The sequence below is a fragment of the Eptatretus burgeri genome, chromosome 12 (assembly GCF_056783735.1).
Source record: "Eptatretus burgeri isolate ZD-2024b chromosome 12, Ebu_testis_v1, whole genome shotgun sequence".
Lineage (NCBI taxonomy): Eukaryota > Metazoa > Chordata > Myxini > Myxiniformes > Myxinidae > Eptatretus > Eptatretus burgeri.
The window spans coordinates 7,844,825-7,857,324 of NC_140972.1; the positions used below are offsets into that span (position 1 = coordinate 7,844,825).

Here is a 12,500-nt window from a genome sequence, read left to right on the forward strand (position 1 = left end):
ATGTCCATCATCTTGTCGATGTAATCAATCTTATTCATGATTACCACTCCGGTGCCTTTATCCGGTTTGCAGATGTGAATGGCAGCATTCCTCCTCAATCCTTGTTTTCCCAAGAGAACATCCCATTGCATGTTAAAATCCGCGACGTCATTCGGGATTCCACAGTACGCATGTGCGAGGTCCGATAGTCTAGCCCTCAGCGCTTGGTCTGCTTCATTTGACACAGCCTGATGTGTTGATAGTTGAGCATACAGGAGTTCAAACTCGGCAAAAATGTCTTCCCTCTTGATATTATGGTCGGGAATATTGAGACCTGTGTATAAATAAAAGCACACGCCTTCACTTCCTTCTTCACTTGCTGTGATTCTTTACGCTGAGGAGTGCAGCACGAAAAGCTTCGGTCACTATTATGTCCTGTTTGTTTGTAGCGATATATATATATATATATATATATATATATATATATATATATATATATATATATATATATATATATATATATATATATATATATATATATATATATATATATATATATATATATATATATATTTATATATATATATATATATATATATTTTGTTACGAATTCGTGCCCACCAGCGTGCGATCGGCCGCTTTCCACTAATAGCAACCGCGTCGCCCACCGGACGGACAATTCAGTCGTGACTTTCCGGAGCTAATGCCGGAACCCTGTCACGGGTGGGTCTTCAACCCCACCATGGCCTTGCCAATTGTCAACCCGCGCAAGATAGGGTCACTCGCCGAATTCGATATACCTAAGTACCTGCGCGGGGAGCCGACCGAGCAGCCGTACCTTGACGCAGGTCGGCTTGGGACACGAACCGCTTAAGCGGTCCGTTCCGTTCTGCAGTGATAACCGAGCGGGTATTATCGCCGACCTCGCCAGATCCGATTCTATTTAACGGGTGTTTGAAACCCCACTATTTATTCCACGATGCAAGATGGTATTTCCAATAGGGGAAAGAAGACACAACGAACGGGATACATTCGAACCAAGCACATTTATTACAAGCACACGTATATACAGCCAAGGCAGTCATGCAATATTCAGGTGAGAAGCATAAGCAATACTACTGAATATGATTATTATTTACAGTCACTTACTCAGTTCTAACTTGTCGGACACGGCGCCACCAACATTCACTCAATCGCAGAGGAATGGCCACCCCCAAAGATGGGAGTGGCAGACAGGATCCGTTAACCTTTATAATGGGGGACCTGGAGGACCGAACGGGTCCCGTGAGACCGTGGCAGGTTACCTGCCCCCTTCGGTGGTCGGAGTCGCGTCGCCCCGTCCCCACGGCAGCTAGCGTGGCCGTGCCTGATCCCGGGCCTCTTGCGTGGCTAGCGAGCTCCCTCCGGCGCTCCTCACACGGACGCGCAGGTTCGCGCCACCCAGCCGGCAGAGTTGCACCTCCAGTCCGCGTCTCCGGTGCGTTGCCTGGACTTTCTACCGTCCCACGCCTCCAACGAACAGGTCGCCCCACAGGACCAAGAGCCAGGAGAGCGATGAACCACCCGACGGCGAAACCACCAAAGACTTGACAACCACCACACGAAAGACCCGACCTCGCGTCTCGTGCGGCCTTATATAACTTGGGGCTCCGCCCTTCGCCCCTCCCCGTTTTTGGCTCCACCCTTCTTCGAGCCTTTCCGAGAAGTTTCTCGAAAAGGGGCGTTTCTCAACTCCGACCTCCTCACTCCTCGTATCCACCAATCGCGGGCGAGCCGCCTCGCCCTTCTCACACCACTCTCGGCGAAAAAAAGGCGGGAGAAACCCACACGCACCATTGGAGGTTTCTTTTCCTCGTTCTTTTAGGCCCGCGTTCTCGGACCCCTTTTGAAGGCGGAAAGGGTGGTGGTGTTGTTGTGGCGATGGTAGTGTGGTTGGCGTTGTGGCATAGTTGGTGGTTTGTGTTGTTGGCGTTGTGGTTTGTTGTAATGGTTGGCGAGATATTTCGGTTCAAAATAACGATTGAAAAAGAAAAACACGATCTCAGTCACAGCCCGGTGAACACGAATAAATCCCATTAAACAACGGTGGGGAAATCTAACTGAACACAGACTTATCGATCTAACTGAACTTAGGAACCTTTATGGTGTTCTGCGAATTTCCACAGCCGTAACACTATATATATATATATATATATATATATATATATATATATATATATATATATATATATATATATATATATATGTATATATGTATATATATATATATATATATATATATATATATATATATATATATATATATATATATATATATATATATATATATATATATACATACAGTCAACCCCCGCTTTTTCGCGGTTCACCTATCGCTCCCCCGGTTCATCGCGGGTTTTCCCTTGGAACGTAACTAATTTTTCTGCGTATTCCCCCGGTACATCGCGGTAATAATAAATAAATTATTTAAGCAATAAATTATAACGTGTGGTGCTCGACCAGTCACACAACGCACGAGACAAAGTTTCGCTTGTGAACTTAGAATATTTTCTACATTTTTTCTCCAAGCCCCACGATGCCTTCCAAACGCCCTGCACTTTCTAAGGCTTCTGGCAAGGAACCAAAGCGCCAGAGGAAGGTCCTGACGCCCCAGGAGAAGGTGAAGGTGCTCGATATGCTTCGAGAAGGAAAAAGGTTTGCCGCCGTTGGACGAGCATTGCTCGTACCCAGCACCTCAAAACCGACCAGACCAGACGTGTCGATCTCCCGCACCTCAAACCCAATCACTGCCAAACCGACCAGACCAGGCGAGTCGATCTGCGGCACCTCAAACCCAATCACTGCCAAACCGACCAGACCAGACGAGTCGATCTCAGGCACCTCAAACCCGATCACTCCCAAACCGACCAGACCAGACGAGTCGATTTTTTTTTTTTGAGGGGGAGGCGGCCATTCATCGCGGATTTTCACCTAGCGCGGGGAGGTTTGGAACGTACCCCCCCCCCACGAGAAATTGGGGATTACTATATATGTATTTGTACATGTGTGCATGTATGTATGTATGTATGTATGTATGTATATATATATATATATATATATATATATATATATATGTATATATATATATGTGTATGTATATATGTATATATATGTATATATGTATATATATATATATATATATATATATATATATATATGTATATGTGTATATATATATATATATATGTATATGTGTATATATATATATATATATATATATATATATATATATATATATATGTATATGTGTATATATATATATATATATATATATATATATATATATATATATATATATATATATATATATATATATATATATATATATATATATATATATATTATATATTGGATTCGCTAGATATCCCTTATTGTCGGGTTTTCTGTGTGTGCGTGTGCGTGCGCATCTCTGCAACGCGAGGCTCCACAGCACAAACCAGCAAACCGATTTCGATGAAACTTGGCGAACAGGTGCCATATGGGCTTGGGAGTGTGTGCGTTTGAGTTTCATTGCTGAGCAACCACCCGTTGCTATGCAGCGGCCGAAAAACCGTGTTCACTATTTTCAATACTTGTCCTACAGTTTTGAATGCGGAGGAACGAGACTTTGGAATTGCACACTTCGAGATATTTAGAAAATTTTACTCGAGCCGATTTTTCAGTCATCTCTACCGAGATGACCTAATAAAGCCGGACCAAATATCCGCACGTTCGTCCGTCAACAATTTTTCTTTCCGATCTTGATGAAACTTAGTATGTGGGTAGAGGTCGATGAGTGTTGCACAACGATATAACTTTTGTCCGGGTTCAAGGTCAGGGGCAAGGTCACGTAAGTTATAAAAATCGCCATTTTCAAAACCTATCTAGTCTGCCATTCTACAAGATATTCGGCAACTGTTTATTGATTATGATAGTAAAAAATATTATCTTGTATCTAACCAGACAGGTTTTTGAATTTCCGTCCCGTTTGGCCACCACGTAACCTGGAAGATGGTCAAAAACACCTCCCGGTACAAAGAAAACTTTTTACTTCTGATCTTGATGAAATTTGGTATGTGGGTGGAGGTCGATGAGTGATACCCAACGACATATCTTTTCCCTGATTCGAGGTTAGGGTCAAGGTCACGAGGTCACGAAAGTTGTGAAAGTCGCCATTTTCAAAACCTATCGAGTCTGTCATTTTAGGAGATATCTGGCAACGGTTCATCGATTATGATAGTAAAAAAACATCATAGAGATGACCGTCACCCCCACACGGGGGTAATTTTTGTTGATTTAGGTTTTATTTTTCAAATGGTAGTCCTTCAAAATCGGGTGTCTATTTACCGTCATTTTTTTATGAAGGGCTTAGGAAAGTGGGCGGAGCTTCGGGAAAGTGGACGTGGTTGATGAAAAGTGTGAGTGGCATAGGAAAGTGTGCGTGGCTTATGAAAAATAATGTGTGGCTCAGGAGCTGGTCAAACAAGAGCATTGAGAGAAGTTTATCGGGTTTTCCGTCTGTTGGATTCGCTACATATCCCTTATTGTTGGGGTGTGTGTGTGTGTGTGTGTGTGTGTGTGTGTGTGTGTGTGTGTGTGTGTGTGTGTGTGTGTGTGTGTGTGTGTGTGTGTGTGTGTGTGTGTGTGTTTTTTGCGCGCGTGTGTGTGTGTGTTTATTTGCGCGTGTGTGTGTGTGTGTGTGTTTCTCCTCCGTAACTCCAAAACTATTAAACCTCGCAGCCTGAAACTTTGCATGCATACTAAGAAAACTCCAAGGAAGTGCAATAGTGAAAATTGGGTGTTTGAGTTAATTAAAAACCCCTTTTGAAGATAATTAACGGCCTTATTTGATGATATCCTTCATCAGGCGATCCTCGGCCACCTCACTCTCTGCGGTCTTAAGGCGTTTTCTGGGTAACCTCGCTGGGGTCTGAAGCCGCCATGTTTTTTTTTTGGTCTGCTTAACCATGCCATGACTTGGAGCACGTCGCAACGATTTCTTCATGATAATTTTTTTTTCACTTTCCTCGCTCAAATTATCGATTGCCTGTTCATCATAGCTACTAATCGCTGGGTACATTGCAATGCTTATAAATACCCAGATGTCAGCATTTGTTGTTTTATTTCATTTCTGCACATGTGATGACCGCAAGTATCTTAAACTAAGAAGAATTACAAAATTTAAGCTCCAGAATCGAGCTTACAGGCAGTTCCAACTCCTGGAAAAGTGTTCATTTATCCATATCGGACATATTTGACATTTCGTGCATCTCCGGGAGGTGTATGTTTAACATGACGGTTCGGTGATTGCCAATTGTGTGCCAAGCAAGCCATTTATTTTCGACCGTTTCATTGGAGTGCTTTCTTGAATGCTTAAGCTACTTGGCAAGCACACTCCAAGCTGCTTGGTTGTTCGTTCTGGAAAAAGTACATGTGCTTTCAATCTCACATTGATTAGATGTATGTTTCCGCCTTTGTTGGTTCCCGCGGTGCCATGCGGTGGGTGCCTCGGGAGGTGTTTTATTCACTGAAAATGTGCAATTTTTTTTTTACGTTCTATTCTATCTATACTAATATCTCCTTTTGTTTAACCTTTTTGTGCGATCTCTTTGTTTCACCTTTTTGTGCGATCTCTTTTTGCAATCCACCTCTCACTTTGACATTGATACTTTAAAGAAAAAATAACAATAAAGTCCATCTGACCAGGTGTTCACTATGTTTTTTTCTGGCTGTGAAGGCATACAGTATAGGCTGGCATTTTGTGTTCTGTGGCTTTATACATTTTTGCTATTTCGCTAATTTCGCACTTTAAATCTTATCGTTTATCAAAGAACGCTGTTTCAAGGTAAATTGTTGTGTTTGTCGTTTTTATTTACTTTATGCACGTGTCTGTATATATATAAACTGTATTACTCCAATGGCACTTGTCACCGGTTATTGTGTGTTATTTGTGTGTTATTAACTTGTGTGTTATTTCATGTGATGTGATGAAATTCATGTGATGGCACCATGAATAACTTGTGTGTTATTGGTAGTTCATTGTTATCTCCATATATGTTTTTCAAAAAGTGGAATGGAGCGTGTGTGTGTGTGTGTGTGTGTGTGTGTGTGTGTGTGTGTGTGTGTGTGTGTGTGTGTGTGTGTGTGTGTGTGTGTGTGTGTGTGTGTGTGTGTCGTTGATTGGTATCTACATATGTGGGTTTCAGAGTGTGGAATGTGGAATGGAGTCCTCCCAGGGTGGGCTCAAAGCATCAACTTTCATTTTGTTTAGGGGTCACGATTCATGGATCAAGCTGTGAAGTTTTCTGTTCTCAAAGTTTTGTGCCGAGGGTTCTAGTCAGGATCGTCACTGAGCCCCAGACAGCTTCCAACTGTAGTTCATTTGTAGTAATATTTCCAGGGATCGTTTGTAATATATCTCTGAGGTTTTCGTCATCATTCATGAAGCTCCAATTATCACTGGTACAACTTTGGCATTCTTCAGCTTCCAGGATCTTTTCACTTCATGCTTGAGGTCTTGGTATTTGGTCATTTTCTTGATTTTTGCATTGTTTAGTCTAAAATCACTGCTATTAACATCTTGATTGGCAATGCCTTCTTCTCTTTGTTTTTTTTGTACCTTATTATGATATTGGGTCGCAATGCTTTGTTTTCGATGTTCACGCTCGATGAGACCATTAGGTCATACGTGAGGAGTACTTCAATGTTTTCAGCGATTGCTTTTGGTTCATGTTCCCACAAATTTTATGTAACGCGAATATCAAAGATTTTGCAGATGTGCCAGCGGATTACTTTACAAACTCTGTTGTGTTATTGTGTGTACAACTGTTCTGACAATTTTTTTTTGTGTTTGGTCATTTTGCATAACATGCAGTGCACCAGCCAGCATCTCTTATCCTCTTTTGTGGCTAATGATTTTTATTACCCCTGTTGACCTTTCATACCCATCCATCTTGGTTCTTGGTTTCATTTTCTCCCCTCTCCCTCTCCCTCTTCCTCTACCATTCCTGTTTGTTGATTATCTTGATGTTTGACTCACTCTCAGTTCAACCTGGCTCTTCCCTGAACCTCATTCCTGTGAAGAAAAATAAAAAGAACTTGCAAAAATTATTTTAACTAAAGCTCAGGATTAACTCGACATGAGCTTCGAAATATGACATTCAATGGAATAAATGTGCCTTCATGGCTCCTTGATGTGTTGAAAGGCAGACACAAATCTACTTAAAATAAGCTTGAATAAATGAATGAATGATTTGATGCTCCCTGTAGTTTATGACGAGAATTTGAGGAATTTGTCTGGAATGCCAGCTATAACTCTCGTATTCTATCGAAATACACTTTCAAATCTATTACGTCCAGCAATACTGTTTGCACAGTTGCCCGAGCTTTACGTCCCAGGGAAATTGTGCTCAGTGATTGGTCTACCCTGTCTGTGAAACACCAATCCAACAGTTTATAGTTGGGCCTAGAATCAATCCCAGACAAGACTGCTCAACCATACTTGTCAGTTCCTTTCCTCCACACCATCCTGTCAGACCTTTTGCTGTGTTGTTAGTAGTAATTCCTTATTACCTCCATCACCGAAGGTGAAGGAGGTTATGTTTTCACCTCTCTGTCTGTCTGTCTTTGGGTGCAGGATATCTCAAAAAGTTGTCGACGGATCCAGATGAAATTTGGTGGGCAGGTTGGGTGTGTGATAAGGACGAACTGATTAAATTTTGGTGAAGATCCGAATCCGGCTACTAGAATTTTTGAAGTGTTTCTTCACCATTGGGCAATAGGGCCAAAAATTGTAAATAGCTTAATATCACAAAAAGTTGCAGACTTATTCAGGCGAAACTTGGTGGACATGTTGGGTGTGTGATGTGTGATGACGAATTGATTAGATTTTGTTGAATATCCGGATCTGGATATGAGAATTATTTAATTTCAGTGATTTTTCACCATTGAGAGAGAGGGCCAAAAACGATATATGGCATGATATTTCAAAAATGTATTGGGCCCGATATATTCTTGTGGATCAGGCATTATGTGGTGGAGGTATGTGCTCTACCGAGTGTCCTCATTCAAAGTGGAATTGACAAATTTGGTTTGAGGTTCAGGAGATGTTTGCTTTCAATACGATAAAATGTGGGATATTTTTCTCGTTTCACCTTTTTGCTCTATATGTAGTAATTGTAACGCGAATGTATGACTATGTAAAAAGATGCATGTGTCATGGTTGTTTGCTATCCCGGCTATTTATTCCTCATCCATTCAAATTTTTATGTTTTATTGCTTTTCCATATTTTGGATCGAAATAAATGTACACCACATGGCCAAAAGTATGCAGACACCCCTTTTCATTCGTGGATTTGGCTATTTCATCTATACCCATTGCTGACAGGTGTATAAAATCAACCACACAGTCATGCAATCTCCATAGACAAACATTGGCAGTAGAATGGGCGGTAACTGAAGAGCTCAGTGATTTTCAACGTGGCACCGTCGTAGAATGCCACCTTTCCAACAAGTCAGTTCATCAAATTTCTGTCCTGCTCGAGCTGCCCCGGTCAACTGCAAGTGCTGTTATTGTGAAGCGGAAACGTCTAGGAGCAACAACAGCATAACCGCAAAGTCGTAGGCCACACAAGCTCACAGAATGGGACCGCCGAGTGCTGAAGCGCGTAACGTGGAAAAGTCATCTCGTCGATTGTAACACTCATTACCGCTGGATTACTTTTCGTTGAAAGCTTTATGAAATAGGTTTCCATGGCTGAGCAGCCTCACACTAGCCTAAGATCACCATACGTAATGCCAAGCGTCAGCTGGAGTGGGTAAAGCTCATCGCCATTGGCCTCTGGAGCAGTGGAAACGCCTTCTCCGGAATGATGAATCGCGCTTCACCATCTGGCAGTCCGATGGACAAATCTAGGTTTGTTGGATGCCAGGAGAGCGCTGCCTGCCTGAATGCATCGTGCTAACTGTAAAGTTTGGTGGAGGAGGAATAATGGTCTGGGGCTGTTTTTCATGGTTTGGGCTTGGCCCCTTAGTTCTATTGAAGGGAAATCTTAACAGTACAGCATACCATGACATTCTAGATGATTCTGTGCTTCCAACTTTGTGGCAACAGTTGGGGGAAGGCCTTTTCATTTTTCAGCATGACAATGCCCCTGTGCACAAAGCGAGGTCCATGCAGAAATGGTTTGTCGAGATCTGTGTGGAAGAACTTGACTGGCCTGCACAGAGCCCTCACCTCAACCCCATCGAACACCTTTAGGATGAATTGGAACGCAGACTGCGAGCCAGACATAATCGCGCAACATCAGTTCCCGACCTCACTCATGCTCTTGTGGCTGAATGATAGCACATCCCCACAGCAATGTTCCAACATCCCGTGGAAAGCTTTCCCAGAAGAATGGAGGCTGTTGTTGCAGCAAAGAGAGAACCAACTCTATATTAATGCTCATGATTTTGAAATGAGATGTTGGACAAGCAGGTATCCACATACTTTTGGCCATGGAGTGTATTTCAAGATAAACTGGTATCTTGGTGGGTTAATGACTTGCAGGTGGTATTAGCCACTTATTTTGATTAAGGAAAGCATCCTTGGGTGAAGGATAAATGTTCTTCATTGTGATGGCCAATGAATGGCATTATTGATACTTTTAATTTGGGATGAATGGATGGTGTTGAGATGCATATACTTGCCTCTCAGCTCTCTCAGCTCTCTCGCCTGGGTTTGAATGCTGACCCAGCTATAAACTGTCATCCTGGTGTTTCATAGGCATGGTATTTCTTCAATGCGTGTGCCATCCTTTGGATGATGTTAAATGGGCTTCCCTTCTGCCAGCATTAGTTGGTGGATGTTGAAGATCCCATGATATCCTTCATGTTGACGAGGCGAGTTATCGCTGGCACCATGAACAAGTTATCAATTCCTGCCATAATCGGCAGGGGGGCACTGTTTCAGCAGCACAGCTGCACCACAGCCGATGGTGCTACTCTGCAGCTTTGTTATTCACATGAAAGAAGCAGAACCATTAAGCTGATAAACGGCTGAGTATTAAAATAAAAAAATTATACACAAGATCAAGGCTTGTGGAAGTGAAAATACTGAACAGAACATGTGGAAGAGTGATCATGCCATGACAGAATAAAACTAGAACAGCACTCTGTGGAGTGCATACCTCCACCAGACTGAACAGTTTACGTTTTGTATCCCATTGATAGGCCGGATCTGGATCTGGACCTTGATCAAAATCCAATGGGCTTGTTCTTGTAACCTACCCAACTCATCCACCAAGTTTTGTCATAACCCACAACCTTTTGAGATGTCGTGCGATATATCGTTTTTGGCCCCATCTCTCAATGGTGACTAATCACTTACAAATTCTCATATTCAGATCTTCAACACAATCAAATTGATTTGTTCTTGTCACACCCCCACTTGTCCACCAAGTTTTGTCTGATTCCGTCCATCATGTTTTGAGATGTCGTGCTTTTTATCAGTTTTAGCCCTATCTCTCAATGGTGACGAATCGCTTAAAAAAATGCTCCGATCCAGATCCAGATCTGGATCTTCAAAATGAAATTCATTCTTCCTTGTCATACACCCAACCTGTCCATCAAGTTTCGCCTGAATCTGTCCACAACTTTTTGAGATATTCTGCTCACAGACAGACAGACAGGGGTGAAAACATAACCTCTGTCCAGCTTTGGTGGCAGAGGTAAGGAGCAGGAGAAAGAGAAAATTCATTTTTAAAAATTACCTTTCCCCCCCCCCCCCCCCTCATTGATAATGATGTGATTTTTGTGAATTGTACAGATTGAAATACAGGTTGTTAGCTAAATAACTTGGGCAGATGAAAGTCTGTGTTTTTCTGATCAACAAACCTATAAAACCTTTTAATTTTATTTCCTATATTTTCATTGGAATGGACTGGCTGGCCTGAAAGTTACACGACTTGTATCAATTGACCGTGAAGATAAATATTCACATTTGCATTGGAAGCACTGAGCCAGCTGCTGGTTGTGTTGTTTTGTCTGGCTGTGGCCATGCTGAATACGAAAAAAAGCTGTTACAGCAATGCATTTTCTTCTGGTCGAGCTTCCTTTGTTCTATCAGCCCTCTGCCCCTTCCCCGCCTCCTTGGCTGCACATGTTCTTCCACCTTCCAGTAACTCCTGTCCGGTTAAACTTCATAAATTTAGGCTTCCTGCACACTCCGTTTTCCTATTTACAAAAAAATCAAAACAATTCAGTCATTGCGAAGCTTATGGCTCACTTGATCACACGACAGTTAAGAACTAAATTTTAGTAGTCTGGGCAGACCCATTGTAACGTCATCAGTCCCTTTTTCTGGATGAATCATCTCCCTGCACTTGCTCGATACTTGTGGCAAAGTAGTTGAGATGCTGATGCAAATTCCCTACTGCCACAGCATCAATGTTCCTTGCACTTTGAAACACAACACTGGCTTCTGTACAAACCCAATGCGAGGGTTTTTGTTCCCCTCTAGAATTGTGAATCTTCACCAAAGTGTAAACACCGTGAGAGGCCTGGAAAGTGGCTTTCGAATTCCAGGACTTGCTGAGTACCAGGGGACATTTTCTCATCCGCACATGTCAGCCTTGCCTGACCTTCAGGGTAAGTGTGCAGAAGTTGTATATATGCTTTGAGGCTTTCAACATGTGAATGTACATTGTGGGGTGCTGGATTCTAGCATGAAGAAATAATGGGAAGGTAAAAATGGAGGGTAGAGGAGTTTAAGATTTTGGACATTGGTTGTAAAAGGCATACGGAGACATGTAAAATAAATTAATCTTGTTCTGTGGTATTAATGTATAGATTCCATGGTTGTAGCTCTAGTTCCTTGTAACTATTTTGTAAATGTAACAGGTGTTGTTTGACAATTGTGAGGATGTTTGCTTGTTGAAATGGTGATTTGATCCATCCAGCCTGCATCTCATTTCCACCAGAGACACCACATGTCTCATCCTTTCTGCCTATTTAGCTTTCTTCTTTTTCGTATGGCTCTATCTATCAATTTCCCCTGTTCAAATAATGTGTTTGGCAGGATTTGTCAGGTTACAGATCTATAATTGTTTCGGAGGGGGAATGAAGCACCAATTATATTTTAGACTGGCAAATACAACATGTTGCTTTGCTGATGGGAATATTAAGGGAGGGAGGATGGAGGGTAGCATGAGGGGAAGGAGGGGGGAGCGAGTATGGTGGGGGCAAGGGAAGGCAGCATGAAGAGAGGGCAAGGGATGGCAGCGTGAGGGGAAGGTCCATCCGAACATAACCATCGTCCAGATATGTGCGGAGATTACGAACCGTCATAAACACACACCCTCCCGGAGACGCCCAAAATATCAAATATGTCTTAATTGGACAAATGAACACTTGTTTGTTTGTTTGTTTTTGAGTCGGAACTGCTTCTGAGTTCTATTATGGAGCTTAAAATTTTAAATCCAGCTTAGTTTAAGAGATTCTCGAGGTTATTGCATGTGCGGAAA

General features: G+C 42.2%; 1 protein-coding gene across 10 annotated transcripts in view; it reads left to right on the forward strand.

The window, feature by feature from the left end:
- Positions 1-12,500, forward strand: part of LOC147015035 (E3 SUMO-protein ligase PIAS2-like) — a 297,048-nt gene that overhangs the window by 274,624 nt on the left and 9,924 nt on the right. For all 10 annotated transcript variants that reach the window (XR_015050202.1, XM_085849372.1, XM_085849367.1 and 7 more), the window contains one exon: positions 11,498-11,625. Coding sequence is in view for 9 of the 10 variants with exons in the window: in XM_085849372.1 (XP_085705498.1) it covers positions 11,498-11,625 (128 nt within the window). In the remaining variant the exon portion in view is untranslated. The remainder of the gene's footprint in view (positions 1-11,497; positions 11,626-12,500) is intronic.